Source organism: Ailuropoda melanoleuca, chromosome 7 (genome assembly GCF_002007445.2).
Source record: "Ailuropoda melanoleuca isolate Jingjing chromosome 7, ASM200744v2, whole genome shotgun sequence".
NCBI lineage: Eukaryota > Metazoa > Chordata > Mammalia > Carnivora > Ursidae > Ailuropoda > Ailuropoda melanoleuca.
Genome location: NC_048224.1, coordinates 22,999,020 through 23,017,454, shown reverse-complemented (window position 1 = coordinate 23,017,454; position 18,435 = coordinate 22,999,020). Strand labels below are relative to the sequence as shown.

Genomic DNA, 18,435 nt, shown 5'->3' with positions numbered 1-18,435 from the left:
AGCCTGCCAGTTTGGGCCCTGACTGCACAATCTGGTTCTACTTATCTTTCCAGTTTTACCTTCCACTCCTTCCCTACTGGAATCCTTTGATTTAGCAGTTCCTTGAACATGTTCATTCACTTGTCATCCACTTGGTGCCCAGCAGTATGCTAGCTGATGGGGAAATAGCACAGATCCTGAGACACAGCTCCTTGTGGCATCCAGTCCAACGGTAAAGCCGAAGTTAGATAAGGAATAATAAAACAACGGGATAGGGATAGGTGGGTGTTGGTGATCAGATGTGTTTCAGGCAGAGGAAGCAGCATGTGCAAAGGCCAGGAAAGCAGAGAGAGTACGAGGACTTCCATTAGTCCTGTCAAATGCAGGAAGCAGAGCTGCTGGAGATGAGAATCAGAAGCAGGCAGAGGCTAGATCACAGAAGATCCTGGGAGCAGGGTAGGATTTTGGCTAGAGGAATCCACTAAAGGCATTTAAGTGGTGCGGTAGCAAAGTGTTTCATCTGCAATTTTGGAAACTCTCTCTTTAGCTCCTGAGTGGGCAGTGGATTGGAGGGACCAGGGCAAGAAGTAGGGAGACCAGGTAGGAGGCCATCAGATTATCCAGGAACATTACGATGTGGTCTGAACTAGGGAGGTAGCAGAAGGGTAGAGAGACATGAATTTCTGCCTTCTTACTCCTACTTCTAATTCCCTACCTCCACCTTTTCCCTAGTCTACGTCCTGTCAGCTGTTCATTTCCAGATTGCTTAGCTCATTTTCACACCTACTCACATTCAAGAAATACTTGTTAATTCATCTGGTTTACTCCTGGCCACTGTGTTTGTAGCTGGGGCTGGGAAAGAAGCATGTCAGTGCCACTTGTCTGGATAACCTCCATTGTTCCTCTTGTTAAACATGAATGGGTGAGAGGAGCAATTTAACCCAGAAATACAGCTCTTGCCTGTGAATTTTACTAAACTGTGCTCTTCCCAGAGAGCCCTGAAGACCTGATCCCAGAGTAACTCACAGACTGAGCCTCTTGGGAATAAGCTGCTTCTATATTCTGTATCCTTTCACCGCCAGCACCCTGCACACAGCCCAGACCACAGCCGATGCTCGATTTTTGGACCGAGCAACTGAGGCATAGCTTAGGAGACGCACACATACAGAAGCACCCATGCTGAGCATCTTTTGAGTGCCTGTTCTTGGCTTGGCCCTGTGCAGAGTTGTGGAGATCAGACGGCTTAAGTTCATAGCAAGGTAGAAGAGACTGTGTTGAGTTCTGTCTCTCTTGCTTTTAGATATCTTCCTGACGAAGCTCATGAGACCTATTATTTTTATTGGCTGCTTCATTGTTAAAGGCAAAGTTAGATATTTTCATGCCCATCGTTTCAGCTCTGGGCTGCTTTGGTGGTCAGCTCACAGAGCCGGCGAGCCTTCAGTATCAGGCACACCTGGTTCTGCGTTGCTCCACTCCCCCCATGTGCTAGCTGTGTCACTTTGGGTAAATGACTTCACTTTTCTGAGCTTTGGTTTCCTCACCTGTAAAATATAACATCCACCTCAGTGGTTTGTGAAAATGAAATGAAATTGTGAGTGTAAGACACTTTGATTCTTGGTGCAGGGTAAGTATTCAGTAGGCGATCATGTGCCAGCACAGACGCAGTACTGTTGAAAACCACCTGTTTCAGGAGGAATACTCTGCTTACAGAAAGAAAATTTGAGGGTGAGTCATGCTTAGAACTTTTTTAAAAAAATTTTTTTATTTTTTAAAGATTTTATTTATTTGACAGAGACAGTGAGAGAGAGAGCACAAGCAGGGGGAACAGCAGAGGGAGAGGGAGAAGCAGTCTCCCCGCTGAGCAGGGAGCCCGATGTGGGGCTTGATACCAGGACCCTGGGATCATGACCTGAGCCAAAGGCAGACGCTTAACCAACTGAGCCACCCAGGTGCCCCATGCTTAGAACTTTAAATGACTGACCATATGGTATAATGAAAAACTTTTTTTTTTCCAGAAAATGTATTTCAAATTCAAAATAGGAATTTTGGAACACAGAAATACGAACAATGGATCCTTTCTGTTCAGAAAACATGCATTTTGTTTCAGTTGCCCGACAAAGAAGAGGAGAGCAGGATTTGTAAAGCCCTGTATTTGTACACTTCCCACTTGCGGGTATGTGCCTTCTCTGCAGTGACATATTTTAGTTGTAGCACCTACTGGGAGCTTTGTTATGGGAGCCAAGAGAACATCAACTTTTCACCCTGTTCCTAGAGCTCACATAGGAACTTTCCGAGGGCTTCCTATGAAGCAGACTTTAAAGTCATCCCATTCAGCATCTTCTCTGTCTGCTTAGTGAAACGTAACACTAGCAGCCACAGGATAGAAACAGACGCTGAGGTTCTATACCATGTGCCTCTAGCCTTCCCATGACTGACACAGTTGGAAAAAGTTGGGGGGTGATGAACATACTGTAGATACGAGATTGGTGACAGCCGTTTTGAAAGTTCAGTAAGCGACTCCTGTTGCCTTATCTTGAAGCATGTGTTTTCTTAACCTTTGGCAAAGCCACGTGCTCAGAAATCCAGGTCTTTGGTTGTTTTCCGGTTAACCAAGAAGTTAAGAAACAACAGCCATCACCTCTGCTTATCATACTGTTGAAAGTACTTAAATTGCACTCAGTATGCATTTATAGAATTTTAATGAACTTACTTGCATATTTGGGGTAGTTGGTCAGCGCCGTCATTCTGAACAGGTGCTGTTGCAACTCACTGATGGTTCTGGATGTTAGAAGAGATTCAGTCTAATGTCTGAATCACGAGGCAAGTTGATGTGGAAGTTGATTTGCTTTTGTTTTTTGTTTTTTAGTCTTTGACATGCATTCTTCTTGTAATTGTCTCTTCCTCTTCCAAGGTGGAATTCTAGACTCCAAAATGATCCTAATTAATTAATGATTCTAGCTAATTAAGATTTTTTTAAGTAGTAGTTGGTTCAAAGGTTTTATTGTAGTACCATGAGAAACCGCTCATCTTTTTTTTTTTTTTTAAGATTTTATTTATTTGACACAGAGAGACAGACAGCCAGCGAGAGAGGGAACACAAGCAGGGGGAGTGGGAGAGGAAGAAGCAGGCTCATAGCAGAGGAGCCTGATGTGGGGCTCGATCCCATAACGCCGGGATCACACCCTGAGCCGAAGGCAGACACTTTAACCGCTGTGCCACCCAGGTGCCCCTAGAAACCGCTCATCTTAAAAAACTAAGTTGGAATAGATTTAAGAAGAGCTTACTTTAAAAATTAATTCCGTGCTAAGTACAGCTAATTGAATTTCAGTACAGCAAATGCATTAGACATTGGAAACACTGAAACTCAGTTTTCATTTTAAACAGAAATATAATGATGCCCTCATTATCAATGAGCATGCCCGGATGAAAGATGCTCTGGATTACTTGAAAGACTTCTTCGCTAATGTCCGAGCAGCAGGATTTGATGAGATTGAGCAGCATCTCACCTGGAGATTTGAAGGTGGGTGTGTTTCTAGAGGAAGAAGCCATTGGAACCTGGTGAGTCTACTGGCAGGCTACTTACTTTGTAGTGTATGGTGATGCTCAGGGAGTTGTCCTGGGCGTAAGAAGGTAATTATAGACAGCAGGACTAGTAACCTTCAGTGAAATCTGGTACTTGTGGGAAAAAAATATGCTGCTTACACTATTTCTTATTTTGAAAAAGGAAAAAAATAGGATTTGCAAAGGATACATCCCATAGAAATTATAATAGCTAGTGGCATTTTTTTTTTATTTATAAGAGACTATTTTTTTTAAGTTCAGTTACCCAGCATAGAGTACGTCATTAGTTTTTGATGTAGTGTTTACTGATTCAGTGGTTACATATAACACCCAGTGCTCATCAGATCATGTGCCCTCCTTAATGCCCATACCCAGTTACCCCATCCCCCCTGCTTCTCACCCCTCCACCCCTCCCTGTCCCTTCTGCAACCCTCAGTTTGTTTCCCAGAGTCCAGAGTCTCATGGTTGAGAGGTAGTGGCATTTTTTTTGTTCAACTTTTAGTAATTTTACAAAGCTTTAAAAATATAAAAAAAGAAGTGTTTTAATGATTTGAAGAGATTATAATTTATATATACTATATATAAATTTATATATAGAAGAAAACCAAAATGGCGCATAATCCTACTGCTCTTGTATAAAGAAGTATATAGGATGATTTGAAATAAAAAGTGAGTCCTTCTTCTCCCTCTCTCAAAATCCTTTTCCCAAAGGTAATTACTACTAATAAATTTGTTTGGCCTATATCAAAGTATTTAGTATACATAAGTGTAGCCCAGTGGTGTGCTGCTATACATTGAGCACCCAGCTGTCTGGGGAAAAATAGGTATGCATTTATTGCTGTGTTTATTTTTTTTTTAAAGATTTTATTTATTTATTTGACAGAGAGAGAGACAGCCAGTGAGAGAGGGAACACAAGCAGGGGGAGTGGGAGAGGAAGAAGCAGGCTCCCAGAAGAGCATGGAGCCTGATGTGGGGCTCGATCCCAGGACCCTGGAATCACGCCCTGAGCTGAAGGCAGACGCTTAACGACTGAGCCACCCAGGCACCCCTATTGCTGTGTTTAATGTATGCATTAAAGTAGTGGTTATTACTCTTGGAATTCTGGTCAAAGATGGAGAGATTAACTGAACTATAGCTAAAGGTCACAGTGTGTTCTAAATTTCTAGGATTTATAAGCCATTTATAGAGTGTTTCCCTTTTGCAGAAAAACTGAGGGAACTGGAAAGTGTTTCAATGGATCCCGGCAACGAGAACCCTAAACTCCAAGATCTCTCCTTTATCTTGCAAGAGGAGTACCACTTAAACCCAGAGAGTAGAACCATCCTCTTTGTGAAAACCAGAGCACTTGTGGATGTAAGCTTCTTTCTTCTTGTGGATAACAAATCGACCCAGCACCATTTTACTGAAAAGACTGTCCTTTCCTCACTGCTCAGTGATTAGGCACCCACCCATATATGTGTGGGTTTGTTTCTGGGCTGTCTATTCTGTTCTGATTATCTGTTTGCTTATTCTTATACTAATACCTTACTATCTTCATCACTCTAGTTTATAGTAAGTCTTTGTACCTGTAGAATAAAGACTTCATACTTTCAAAAATTTTTTGTCAATTAAAAATTTTTTTAGCCATTCTCTAAGCATGTAATGGTATCTTCCCTAGGGTATGAAAATTCGTTTTACTATATTTGCATTTCAACTAATGCAGTTGAGCATTTTTCATAAACTTATTAGCCATCCACATATCTTCTGTGCTGAAGTGTCTGTTCATATCTTTTGCCCATTTTATTTTATTTTTATTTCTTTTTAAAGATTGTACTTATTTATTTGAGACAGAGTGAGAGCCAGAGAGATCACAGAGGGAGAGAGGGAGAGGGAGAATCAGACTCGCAGCTGAGCAGAGAGCCCAATGTGGGGCTCGATCCCAGGACCCTGAGATCATGACCTGAGCTGAAGGCAGATGTTTAACCAACTAAGCCACTCAAGCACCCCTCTTTTGCCCATTTTAAAATAGGATTTGATTGAGTTGTTTACCATGTTATTGTTGAGTGTTTAAAAGATTTTTTTAAAAAATATATTCTGACAGAAGTCCTCTGTCAGAAATGTGATTTGTAAATATTTTCTTCTGGTCTTTTACTTCTCGGAACAGTATCTTTTACTGATTGAAAATTTTAACTTTTCATAAAGTCTGTTTTATTAATTTTTTCTTTTTGGGGATTGTGGTTTTGGTATTGTATATAAGAATTTTTATTCTTTGCTTTGCTTACCCAAGATCACAAAGATTTTCTTGTTATCTTCTCGAAGTTTTGTAATTCTGCAATTTACAATTAAGTCTACAATCCATTTTGAGTTACGGGTTGAGATGCTTTTTTTCTTTTAGTATGTGAATATCCAATTGCTGCAGGACTGTATGTTGAAAAGACTGTCCTTTTTCCACTGAATTGCCTTTATAACTTTTTGAAAAATCAGTTGGCTCTATTTATGTAGGCCTATTTCTGCATTCTCTATTCTGTTCCATTCATATATATCTATCTATCCTTTCACACTTCCTATACTGTCTTGATTAGCTTTATGGTGTGAGTTCTCCAACTTTTTTCCTTTTTTAAAAATTGTTTTATCTATCTTCCTTTGCCTTTCCATTTATATTTTATTTTATTTTATTTTATTTTATTTTATTTTATTTTATTTTTTTTAAAGATTTTATTTATTTATTCGACAGAGATAGAGACAGCCAGCGAGAGAAGGAACACAAGCAGGGGGAGTGGGAGAGGAAGAAGCAGGCTCATATCAGAGGAGCCTGATGTGGGGCTCGATCCCATAACGCCGGGATCACGCCCTGAGCCGAAGGCAGACGCTTAACCGCTATGCCACCCAGGCGCCCCTCCATTTATATTTTAGAATCAGCTCACTCACATATATGAAAAAGTCTGCCGGGATTTTGTTTGGGATTACACTGAATCAATAGATAAAACTGGGGAAAGTGACATCAATATGGAGTCTTCCATGACCATAGTATATCTCTCTCTCTTCATTTATATAGAGTTTCTGTATTAGTTACCTATGCTGATAACAAATTACCTTAAAACTTAGTGGCTGGAAACAGCAAACTATTATCTTACAATATCTATGGATCAGGAATCTGGAAACAACTTGACTGGATGTTTCAGGCTCAGGATCTCTCACCAGGCTATAGTCATCTCAAGGCTCTGCTTAAAATGCTAAACTTCTAACCATATCTACCTGGCTATTGGCAGCTCTCAGAAGATGTGCTTCTGAGCTCACTCCTGTGGGCCTCTCCACAGGGCTCCTCAGAGCATGGCAGCTGGCCTCCTCCAGAATGAGTGATCCAAGAGAGATTGAGAAAGTATGGAGGTCATAGTCATTTTGTAACTTCGACTTGGAAGTGATCATGTCTTCCATTTTTTTTCATTAGAGGCAGGTCAGTAAGTTCTGTTCACACTTGAATGGAGGGGATTACACAAGGAACTGAAGACCAGTGGGTGGAGATCACTGGGAGCCACCTGAGAGAGGCCACTTACCACATCTTCTTTGGTTTCTCTTATCACTGTTTTGTCATTTTTGGCATGCAGATTCTGCACATATTTTATTAGATTTATACCTAAGTGTCAATTTTTTAATGCTATTGTAAATCGTACTTGCAGTTGCTTGTTGCTGGCGAATAGAAATACAACTGATTTCTGTATATTGATCTTCTGTCCTGAGATCTTGCTAAACTAACTTATTAGTTCTACATAGTCACTATTCTGAACATTGCTTTTTTCATTTAAAAAATATCTTAGAGATTAAATTGTATCAGATCACAAAGATCTTAACCATTATAGTTAATTTTTTTTTTTTTAAGATTTTTTATTTATTTATTTGACAGAGATAGAGACAGCCAGCGAGAGAGAGAACACAAGCAGGGGGAGTGGGAGAGGGAGAAGCAGGCTCATAGAGGAGGAGCCTGACGTGGGGCTCGATCCCACAACGTCGGGACCACGCCCTGAGCCAAAGGCACACGCCCAACCGCTGTGCCACCCAGGCGCCCCAGTTAATTTTTGCATAGAATTCAATCCCCAAAAGCTTTTATTCTCAGGTTTGTCAGTTAGGGAACTGTTTACTAATTAAATTTATTTTTCTTACTAAAGCTTTTTTTCTTCTTACAATATGTCAATATTGAATTAATAGTTACACAAATGTGTTCTACGTATACTGTCCAACTGATAATTGCTTTTGATTTTCAGGCTTTGAAGAAATGGATTGAAGAAAATTCTGAACTCAGCTTTCTAAAACCTGGCATATTGACTGGACGTGGCAAAACAAATCAGAACACAGGTACTATATAAAGTGAATTAGGGTTAGGATACTATAGCTATAAGAATATTTGTAATATATTCAAATTCTTTTTTAATGCTTGTATCAGTAAGGGTTCAACTAGAGAAGCAAAACCAGTAAGAGATTATACACACATACATATATACTTATATATGTTGTTTATGTGTGTCAGGGACTAATGCCTAAATCCTCTTTGAAAGGGTTGATTGATTATGTCAGGCCAACTGAGGATGAAATCCCTTTTGTAACTTAAATGTCCAGTGATTAAGAACTTTAATTACATCTGCAAATTCCCTTCACAGAAGCACCTAGATCAATAACTGGGTACTGTAATTCAGCCTCACCATGTTGACACAACAAAAAGCCATCACAGTGTGTAAATACAAATACTTGTAAACATCTCCTCTTCCCATAGGTCCTGCAGATGAAACCAAAGTTATTTTTAAAAATAGTGTTTGAGCATGTCACTCTTTTTCTCCAATTCTCAACCAGTAGATTAAGATTAGCTGGAAATGGAAATGTTCTATTTTATTGTTTTCTAAACTATAGATGCTTTTATGAGTATTATATATTTTTTAATTAAAAAAAAAGTTCAAGCACACAATCCTGAAATCTAGCTACAGGGGTTGAAGGATGAAGGGCTGCCTCTGCAATCCTCCAGGAGGATCCCTGGGTGGCCAGCCCTCACCTGACATTCTCATAGCTGTGCTTCCCACCCCTTAGTGACCAACTGGGACAGATCCTCACTCTGTTCCTCTTGTTTAGCCTTGTGTATAATAAGCAGTTCCCATCCTGTCAGTCCTCAGTCATCACTCTTGCACTTTCCCCTTATGCAAATTTTAAACTTTGAGAATCTAAAAAGTATATTCAGATTTTGAAAATTTAGCTTACCAAATAAAGTCCAACACCACATTATTGCGGTTGGAATTCAAAGTTCTCTGCAGTCTGACTCTAACATGAGTTGATTTTCAGACTTTGTTTTTTCTTTACAAATAGATACTCAAGACATTTTCTTGTCTTTTCATTTATCCATCCATCCATCATCCATCCATCCATCATCCATCTATCCATCATCCATCTATCCATTCATCCATCATCTATCCATCCATCCATCATCGATCCATCCATATTTATTTAGAAACTTACTCTGTATCAGTTATTGTGCATCTGCCAAGCAGCCTTCCCCAACCTCCCAAGACTGGTAGAGGTGTCTCTCCTCCCTGTCCCATAGATGCAATTCTGCCTCCATTCCATTGCTCATCATCTTGAATTATAGCTTCCTATTGATATCCTTCTTCCACGAGATCCTTGTAGATAAAAATGGACCTTTTAGCCATTGTATTTTTATCTGACAAACTATAACTGCTGAATAAATGTTTGATGAACAAGTGGATGAGTAAGTTTAGAAATTCGTGAAGTATGGTGTCTGTCTTGGGCATGCTCATTTTTCAGTAGAAGATGATGGTAAAAAGAAATTGTTTTGGCTTTAACAAAATATATCTGAAGATTTTGGCTGCCAGTGTACTTGGAAAAAATTAGAACTTTTATAAATTCTGTTAACTTGAAGGTGGAGACCACTGAAATTCTTTTTCTTCTCAGTATATCACTGGGTGAGAACTGCACACTGTTAGGGTCTCAGGCTTAAATTCAAAGCCTAGTTCTGCCACTAACTAGCCTGTCAATTTATCATACTTCCAAAACCTCAAGGTCTTCATCTGTAAAGGGGAATTATAACACTTGCCACATTGGCCTAAAAGGGCTTTGTGAAATTCCAGTGAATAAGTAGTTGTGAAACTGTTTTGCCAGCTGTAAAGTCCTATACACATGCAAAGGCATTACGATGAATACTTTTGTAAAAAACTATTAATTGTTGGTGGTTGTTGATAGTTTTTTTTTCAAAAAAAAAATCAATATTTGTTTTGAGATAACATGACTGAAGTCGCACAGCTTGTTAATACCACAGCTGGGATTTGAACTCAGGCAGTCTTGTGGCAGAATCCAAATTGTTAAACACCACCATAATGTCTTCTCTCAAACAAGGATAGGAAGAGGCCCTACTGCCTAGGGTTGCTTTGACGTCATGAATATAAAGCACTTATCACAGTATTTGGCACATAATAAGCATTTCATAGTTAATGGCCATTTTTCAAGGGTAAAGTTCCCTCTTTGGTGAGTTGTGTAATGCCCTCTGACTCTGACACAGGGATGACGCTCCCAGCGCAGAAGTGTGCGTTGGATGCATTCAGAACCGATGGCGATAAGAAGATTCTGATTGCCACCTCCGTTGCCGATGAGGGCATCGACATTGCACAGTGTAACTTGGTCATCCTGTATGAGTATGTGGGCAATGTCATCAGAATGATCCAAACCAGAGGTGAGAAAAGCTTTGACGCCCTTACTAAATGGCTGCCAGTTAAAAGGCAAATCAGACAAATCAGACAAATCACAAATCAGACTATTGTCTGTCATTTAGAAACACACTCTCTCCTAGTCATTTTGCTTCTGGGCTTTTCTCCTTTACCGAGCCGTAGTGGCTGTATGACCATTGGCACAATGGACTCTGGCGTCTTTGGCCCTGACGGCGGCTGACTTGCTCAGGATTGGGTGGGTACAGTTTTGCCCACTGATATATACCCTATTTGGATTCTTGTTTATGATGAATACTGTTTACTTGACCAACATTGACTGACATGTTTATGGAAAGATGATTCCCACTTGGACTGAGACTTTGGCAGCCAGCGCGTAGTTGTGCTTGTGGTAAGGATGGGCCCCTGTATCCTAGAAGAGCTACTCCATAGAATTCTTCTGTCTCACTTGAACTAGGTGATGTCCTAACTAGCCCCTCTTCCTTTTTCCAATTTCCATAACAACAGCTGCTGTGTTACTTCCTGAAAAACAGCTCTGGGCACATCACTTCCCTTTATAGAGACCCTAGTAGTTCCCAATTTACAGGGTGTTAGAAAGCTCCCAATCCAGCACCAGCTTATCTTTGCAACCTATTTCCCATTCTTCCCCTTTATTCATTATCCACTTCTGCCAACCTGACTTTGTCATTTTCTCCTTGTTGAAGAAAGCACTTGTGCTGCTACTGGTAATCTCTGTTTTACTTCTTCCCTCTTCCCCTGCTTCCGTATCACCTGTCCCTGATTCCTCCAATTGGCAATAAACTTTTGAATGCTCGTAGTCCTTTAATTTAGCTTCCTTATTGCACTTATTATTTCCACCTATATTCTGGTGAACATATCTATTTCCCCACCTCCTTGAAGGCTCTTGAGGGAGGATCTGTTCATTATTCATCTTAGAGTGCTCACGGTGTCCTCCTGAGCGTTCATGTTGGATTATCTTTATGGCAGTGTCTCTGATAATGTAGCTGTCCAATTACACTGCACCCTGGAGACCGACCCCCCCCCAAGGAAGCCAGTTTAAGATGGGCTCCTGGTTAACATGTAGTTTAATATGGAGGCGCACACCTGCATTGGAGTCCGTGCTCTAACAGCTCAGCTTTCCTCTGAAAGAGGGTTTCAGGGAATCAAAGTTGAATTTTAGGAGTACCCCTTTGTTTACCTCTTCTCAGATTTATCAGAGTTTTAAGTCAAAGACACCAAATAAAATATTTATTTTCTGATAGGCAGAGGAAGAGCAAGAGGTAGCAAGTGCTTCCTTCTGACCAGCAATGCTGATGTAATTGAAAAAGAAAAAATAAACATACATAAAGAAAAAATGATGAATGACTCCATTTTAAGGCTTCAGACGTGGAATGAAGCAGTATTTAAAGAAAAGGTAAGTCTTCATGTGCGTCACTGTTTCAGAATCTAACCGTGAGTAACAAGAAGCACGTGAGGGTAGTTGGTGCCTTTATCATATTGCTCTGAGTGTTGCATGAGAACAGTAAGTTTATGCTTAAAGTTTTGTCCTGCAGTGAACATCAGATTCATTTAGCTTTAGGTCTCAATGAGATTAAAATATATGTTATTAGTGCTAACACCTGAAGTGAGGTTTTTAGTTATAAAAGGGCAAACTGAGTTAGATGGCCCTCAAGTCGGCAGCTCATCTTGAGGACTGCACCCTCACATGGCAAGACACAGCCCTTCTTGGTCTTGCCTTCAAATCTGTGTCTCTCTAACATCCAGAGTCTTCAGAGAAAAGCTCCCCGTGCACGGTGCATGTGTTAGAATGCCTGTTTGCAGGTATGGGTAGGAATCCAGCTGTGGAGTGACATGCCTGTTCAGTTCAGCCTCTTGGCAGTGACCTTCATTTTACTGTAATTTCCTTTATAACACAGAAGCATGGAACCAGATTGGGGAACATCAAGAAACACAAACACGCACATACATGGACACACAGGCACACATGCACCGCATACATGCACCCCCACGCTTTCTCCAGAGCCTTTGCAGAGACTTTCATCTTGGGATCTCTGCCACTTAGAAGGCGTGTGACCTCATGTACTCTGAGGTTACTCTCTCTCTTAAATCATCCGTCTCCTCATTCGTAAAGTTGGGAAAGTAATGGTATTTAATTCACAGGGCAGTTTTGGAGATAAAATGGGGTGTATGCATTGCTCAGCACAGTGCCTGGAATCAAGTGCGTGCTCAAAAAATGAGAATTGTTATGGACAGAGGCATGGGACAGACTTAACTTCACAAAGATGAACCTTACAATTAAGTAGACCAACTCCATAGTGTCCATAATTTTAAAAAGTCATAATCTCTTTGCTCAAAACAGTTTTGAGATGCAGGAGTCTAGAGCAAATTAACACTTATTTTAGGACATAAAATGACAACTCTATGTCAGTATTTACTCGTTTTTAGAAACATTTCTTCCTAAAGTTTAGAGACTAAAATATTTAGAAATACTTCTTCCACATTTTCATTGAGGAGAACTGCAGGGAAATTTTTTAGTTCCTCTTAATTTTCGTCCTGAATTTTACTGAGAATAGAGGTTTTTCACAGTCATCTTCCCATTTTGTAGCATGTGTTGACGTTGGCAGTAAAGTCCTTAAAACCATAATAGCTTTAATGCCCATGCCATAATTTTTTTCTCTTCCACTGGGTAACCAACCACGTAGACTCATGTGTGGCAGGAGAAAAAGAGTAAAAGCCTTTTGAGGGAGATGGAGGCTCAGCCAGACACAGACTCTTTATAGCCAGCTCACCAGGATGAGAGTGGGATGAGACAAAAACAGGTTAAACATCTGTTGAATATCACCTGGGATTCCCCTAACAGCCATAGAAAACAGGCAGCGGTGGTAAAGAGAGGGAGCCCAGAACCAGTGTGGCTGGGACCTGTTGGTGGCTGGTCATCCCGTGGGTGGGCTGGGCATCCTGGCTCCCCTCAGGGTCTCCATTGACATCACAGGCAAGGGCGGCTACTGTGTGGCAGGGCTGAGAGTGTGGCTCCCTCCCTGGCCTTCTCTGACACCACTAGGAAGACGTGTCAAGATGCCGGTTACAGCTCTGCAAAGTGGTGATCTCAGTGCCCCCTCAGTCTTCGCTGGCATGGACTGGGGTTAGGCCACAGTTGTTTTATTCTCTGATGTTTGGCGGGAGTAGAACAGCTATTGTCTGAAAGTCTTTTGTTTTGCTAGGCTGCCCCTTTCCTGGTGCTTTGGCTACACAGAGTAGGCTTCTGTTGAGACACTTTTTTATCTGTGTCTGTAGGCATTTCTGGTTGCCAGTTCCTTCAGCCCCAAATCTGGGATATATGAAGTGAAAAGAAAACCAGGTTGTTCACCACCATTTTGTTCTTAGGGTTTTGTGATTTCTAGTTGTCTGCCTTCCTCTCTTCACCCTTCTGAACCTTCTTAGGTTTATTTTATCTATAATGTCCAGGTTTTTTTCTTTTTAAGATTTTATTTATTTGAGAGAGAGAGAGAGAGAGCACGAGTGGGGGGAGGGGCAAAGAGAGAGTGACAAGCAGACTCCCCAGTGTGGGGCTTGATCCCAGGACCCCGGGATCATGACCTGAGCTGAAGGCAGACCTTAACCAACTGAGCCACCCAGGCGCCCCTATAATGTCCATGTTCTTAGTTGTACTTAGGCATGCCCTAAGTTTTGAAATAGAATGCAGTCATAGTTTACATGCATTTAACTTTACTGTAGATCAGCAGTACTCTCCGTGGTTGTAAGGGGAGAGAGAAAAAAGATTTAGGTGATGGGAACTCTTCTGCCTGCTGTTCCATTTAGTGGGTCTCTGCCCTAGAAGTGGGTGTAATTATCCTGAAACAGTCAATGCATATATTTATTTATGAAGGATTTAAAATATTTTGCCAAATACGAAAGTAGAAAGCATGGGTCACATGACTGTTTTATGAACATCTTTAGTAATTTATGGGTATCTTTTTTTTTTTTTTAAGATTTATTTATTGCAAAAAGCAAGAGAGTGAGAGAGCAGAGGGACAGATGAAGGGGGAGAGGGAGAGAGAGAGTCCTTAAGCCGACTCTCTGCTGGCCACAGGGCCTGATGTGGGGCTTGATCCTTGGACCCTGAGATCATGAGCAAGGGGGAAACCAAGAGCCCACTGCTTACCCGACTAAGCCACCCAGGCGCCCCCTTGTGGGCATCTTTGATGCAAAAATTAAAAAGCTCATTGGAGATCACAGTTAAACACTGACTAACAAAGAATTAGGAGAACCCAATAAAATTATCTATGGGATTTTTATAAACAAAGCCAGGTGCCATATGTTCTTGGAAGTTGGAGATGAATGAATGATAATAAACGTGAGTGTGTGTGTGTGTTTGCACATGTGTATACACCTCCTAGTTACACAGTTACACTGACGAGGTGGGTTTTGTTTTTGTTTTTTGGGTTTTTGCATGTAGGTTCTCCAGATACAGATTCAAGAAAAACTCATCAGGGATAGTCAAGGAAAAGTAGAACGTGTACCTGATAAGGAAAATAAAAAACTGCTCTGCAGAAAGTGCAAGGGCTTTGCGTGTTACACAGCTGACATCAGAGTGGTGGAGGTAAGCAGCCTTTGAGCAAAGAGCACTGGGTCATTTGTCAGCACTAATTAAAGCTTACTCTCTATCCGTGAGATATTTGATATTTATAGTAAAAAATTTTTATTTTTTGTTGTTATGGTCATGATATTATAAAAACCCAAAAAAGTTTTGAAAGGAAACCCTTAACAATGAAGAAGAAAAAGAAACCACTTAATTAAATATTATGTAGTCACTAAAAATAATGGTCATGCTAAATGAATGGGGTATCCTGAGCTAGATCCTAGAACAGATAAAGACTATTAATTAGAAAAAGTGGTAAAATCTGTAATTCAGTAAATAATAATGTTCCGATCCTAATTTCTTAGTTTTGACAAATATATTATGGTATGTTAGATGTTAACATTCAGGGAAGATGGGTGAAGGGGATACAGGAAACGTCTGGACAATTTTGCACTTTTTCTATAAATCTAAAGTAATTCCAAAGTGAAGTTTATTAATAATGAAATGATCTCTTACAAACTATGGTGAAGTGGAAAAAATAGCAAGGATACAAAGTCATAAATATGCTGTGACTTTAGGAGTGTGAAATAATAGTGACAATGCCACCATCACCATCAACAACAAAAACATTAAAAAATTATCTTTGTCCAGAAAAAAAGACTAGAGGAAATATACTAAAATGTATTACTATTTTGCAGTGAGACTCCATGATTTTTTCTCTCTACTATTTTATGTTTTCTAAACTTTCTTTTTGGGATATGGATCACTTTTATAATGGAAAGAAAATATCTCCTTATTTTAAAAACATCTGCTGGTTAGTTGCCCTTTTTTTTTTTTTTCTGAAAAATTTTGGATAGGAAAATCTCTAAAGACAAAAATTGGCTGTAACTCCATTGCTGCTGATAGAGGGAAGGCTGGTCCAGATGATGAGTTACTGGGATTCTCTTTGGTCTTTGGAAAGCTGAAGTCTCTAATCAGTCCATCTGTTTGAGCGAGAAGTATAATATTAAGGGTGATACTAGCAAATCCCCATGCCTTTATGAATCTACTTCTTTAGCTAGAAAGGGCCCTTTCAGCTCCCATTTGAGCAGTTTTCTATTGAAATGGCCCTTTGTGACTCTGTTTTCCTGAGGCACTGGTATGTTGGGTCTGCGTCTGTTGTGTACAGAGTGGCCTTTCTTGGGTTTACTCCGAGGCTGACTGTAGTTGGAGCCTCTGGACACATGAGTCTGTGACCCTCTGCAGATCCACACTGACCCTTTGTTGTTCTCCGTATCCTTTGGATTGTGCCTGTCAGGTAAACGCAGGCTTTGGAGAGCTTCAACAAATACCCCTTTTTGTTTCTGAATTAATAAAGAGTATCTACTTTCAGAAGCTCGGTTGCCTGGAAACTTCTTAGTCCTCCTCTTCATGAGATGGCCCCTATCACCTCCCTTGCATCCCTACCCCCACCCTCACCTCCACCGTTGTAAGTAGGTGTCAAGTTGCATGGATTCTAGTCTGGCCTTCAGGTGAATGCATATTTCCTTCTTACCCCATCTGTAAAATAAGTGGGATCCTACCTGCTCTTCATCTCAGATTGTCGTGCAGTTTTTTAAAATCACAGTTCTGTACTGGTTCTAACGTTCTGTTTTGTGTGTTATTAAATCCCTTCATCTGTAGGACTGCCATTACACTGTGGTTGGAGATGATTTTAGGAAGTGCTATGTGAGTAAATTACACCCCAAACCAAAGAGCTTTGGGTATTTCGAGAAGACAGCAAAGATCTTCTGTTCCAGAGAGGACTGCAGCCATGACTGGGGAATCCATGTGAAGTACAAGACATTTGAGATTCCAGTTATAAAAATAGAAAGCTTTGTGGTGGAAGATATTGCTACTGGAGCTCAGAAACTATATGCAAAGTGGAGGGACTTTCCTTTGCAGAAGATACCCTTTGATGCTGCAGAAATGTCCAAATGACCTCAGGACCTCAGTCTTTAGCTATAGGGAATGGATGACCTTGACTGAAGAAATCAGCCCCAGTGGGTACAATCATGGATCAGTTGTACCACTGTGAAGATACTTCACCCAGGCTTGTATTAAACTGAGTATGTCACTTAACTTTACCCTGTTTGTTGTTTTCAGCAGTTTGAACTCCATCACATATATAAAGCACAAGTGCATCAGAGCTCTGTAGGCCAATGGAGCTCTAAGTACTTGGGAAAAATTAAAAAGCCTTAACTTCTTTTCCTATGCTTCCTTTCACAACCGTCACTGTACACCCAGTAGCCACTCAGTACACAATGGAATGAATGAATGAATGAATGAATGAATGAAAGAAACGTTGGAAGTGTTTCCACCATAAACTGACTTTTGCCCTTANGCCTTAACTTCTTTTCCTATGCTTCCTTTCACAACCGTCACTGTACACCCAGTGGCCACTCAGTACACAATGGAATGAATGAATGAATGAATGAATGAAAGAAACGTTGGAAGTGTTTCCACCATAAACTGACTTTTGCCCTTAATATACTGAAATTGTTCTTGTTAAGTCCTGTAAGGCTGCCCCACCCCCTCCCACTTCAGGCGTCAGTTGCAAATCCAGGTAACCACCTGTGCCTCTCACTGACAGGCTGCAGATCAGAGATTCCCATGACCACCTCCTTGAATTTAATTAATCTGCTAGAGTAGCTCACAGAAGTCCGAGAAACATTGTATTTTCTTAATCACCGGTTTACTAGAAGAGGATATAACTCTGGAACAGTCAGATGGAAGACATGCATAGGACAAGGTCTGGGAAAGGACAAGGAGTTCCCACGTCCTCTCCAAATCTCCACCTGTTCATCAAGTGGAGGCTCTCCAACCCTGTCCTTTGGGTTTTTATGGAAGCTTCATTATATAAGCATGACTGACCAAATCATTGGCCATGGGTGATTGATTCAACCTCCAGCTCCACTCCCCAGTTGTCAGGGGGTGGGACAGAGTTCCAGCCCTAGAATCACACTGGCAACCAGCCCCATCTGTAGGCGTGGTCCAAGTCATGTCATTAACATAACAAGAGACACCTTTGTCACTTGAGTCACTTAGGAAATTCCACAGGTGGGTTGTAGGAGCTCAGTGCCAGAAATGGGGATGAAAGCCAAACATATATAAATCACAGTCTCAACAAGTATCTCTTTTTATTTGTGATTGCCTTGTCTGGATGCTGTTGTTCAAGAAATCTAATAGGATGTTTAAAACACCTACTGGAGATTTGAGAAAAGTTCTTTCAAGTATCTAAATGGTCCAATTTGGATGAAGGTAAATAGTCCTCTCTTCAGCCAACAGAAGACAGACTGAAGGTGAAACAAAAAAAATCTTAGAATTTCCTTATTGGATTTTTGCCCTGAGTCAAGCCACACTGTCAGGCACAGAGCCTGGAACGGAGTTAGGCACTCGGTTACTATTTAATGAATCAAAAAACTTAGTGTTTGAAGAATTGCAAACTCCTGACTGATGCCTAAATGCTGGTCATTGGATTTCTAGGTCAAAAGCTGTATGTCCGAACCAAGTGGGGAGTCTTTTTCACGGGCACATGCCCCACCCCCATTAGGACGTCCTGGCCGGGTGTCCAGCCACGTGTACTTTGTGAAGTTCCTCAG

The 18,435-nt window shown here is 40.8% G+C and overlaps 1 protein-coding gene across 1 annotated transcript in view; it reads left to right on the top strand.

The window, feature by feature from the left end:
- The window catches only part of DDX58 (DExD/H-box helicase 58), a 36,830-nt gene extending 19,790 nt beyond the window's left edge, over positions 1 to 17,040 (top strand). The window contains exons 11-18 of the mRNA XM_002928266.4: positions 1,995 to 2,152; positions 3,364 to 3,499; positions 4,746 to 4,894; positions 7,780 to 7,870; positions 10,074 to 10,244; positions 11,499 to 11,650; positions 14,693 to 14,836; positions 16,478 to 17,040. Of these exons, the coding sequence (XP_002928312.1) occupies positions 1,995 to 2,152; positions 3,364 to 3,499; positions 4,746 to 4,894; positions 7,780 to 7,870; positions 10,074 to 10,244; positions 11,499 to 11,650; positions 14,693 to 14,836; positions 16,478 to 16,774 (1,298 nt within the window). The 3' untranslated portion in view covers positions 16,775 to 17,040. The remainder of the gene's footprint in view (positions 1 to 1,994; positions 2,153 to 3,363; positions 3,500 to 4,745; positions 4,895 to 7,779; positions 7,871 to 10,073; positions 10,245 to 11,498; positions 11,651 to 14,692; positions 14,837 to 16,477) is intronic.
- Positions 17,041 to 18,435: the final 1,395 nt, after the last annotated feature.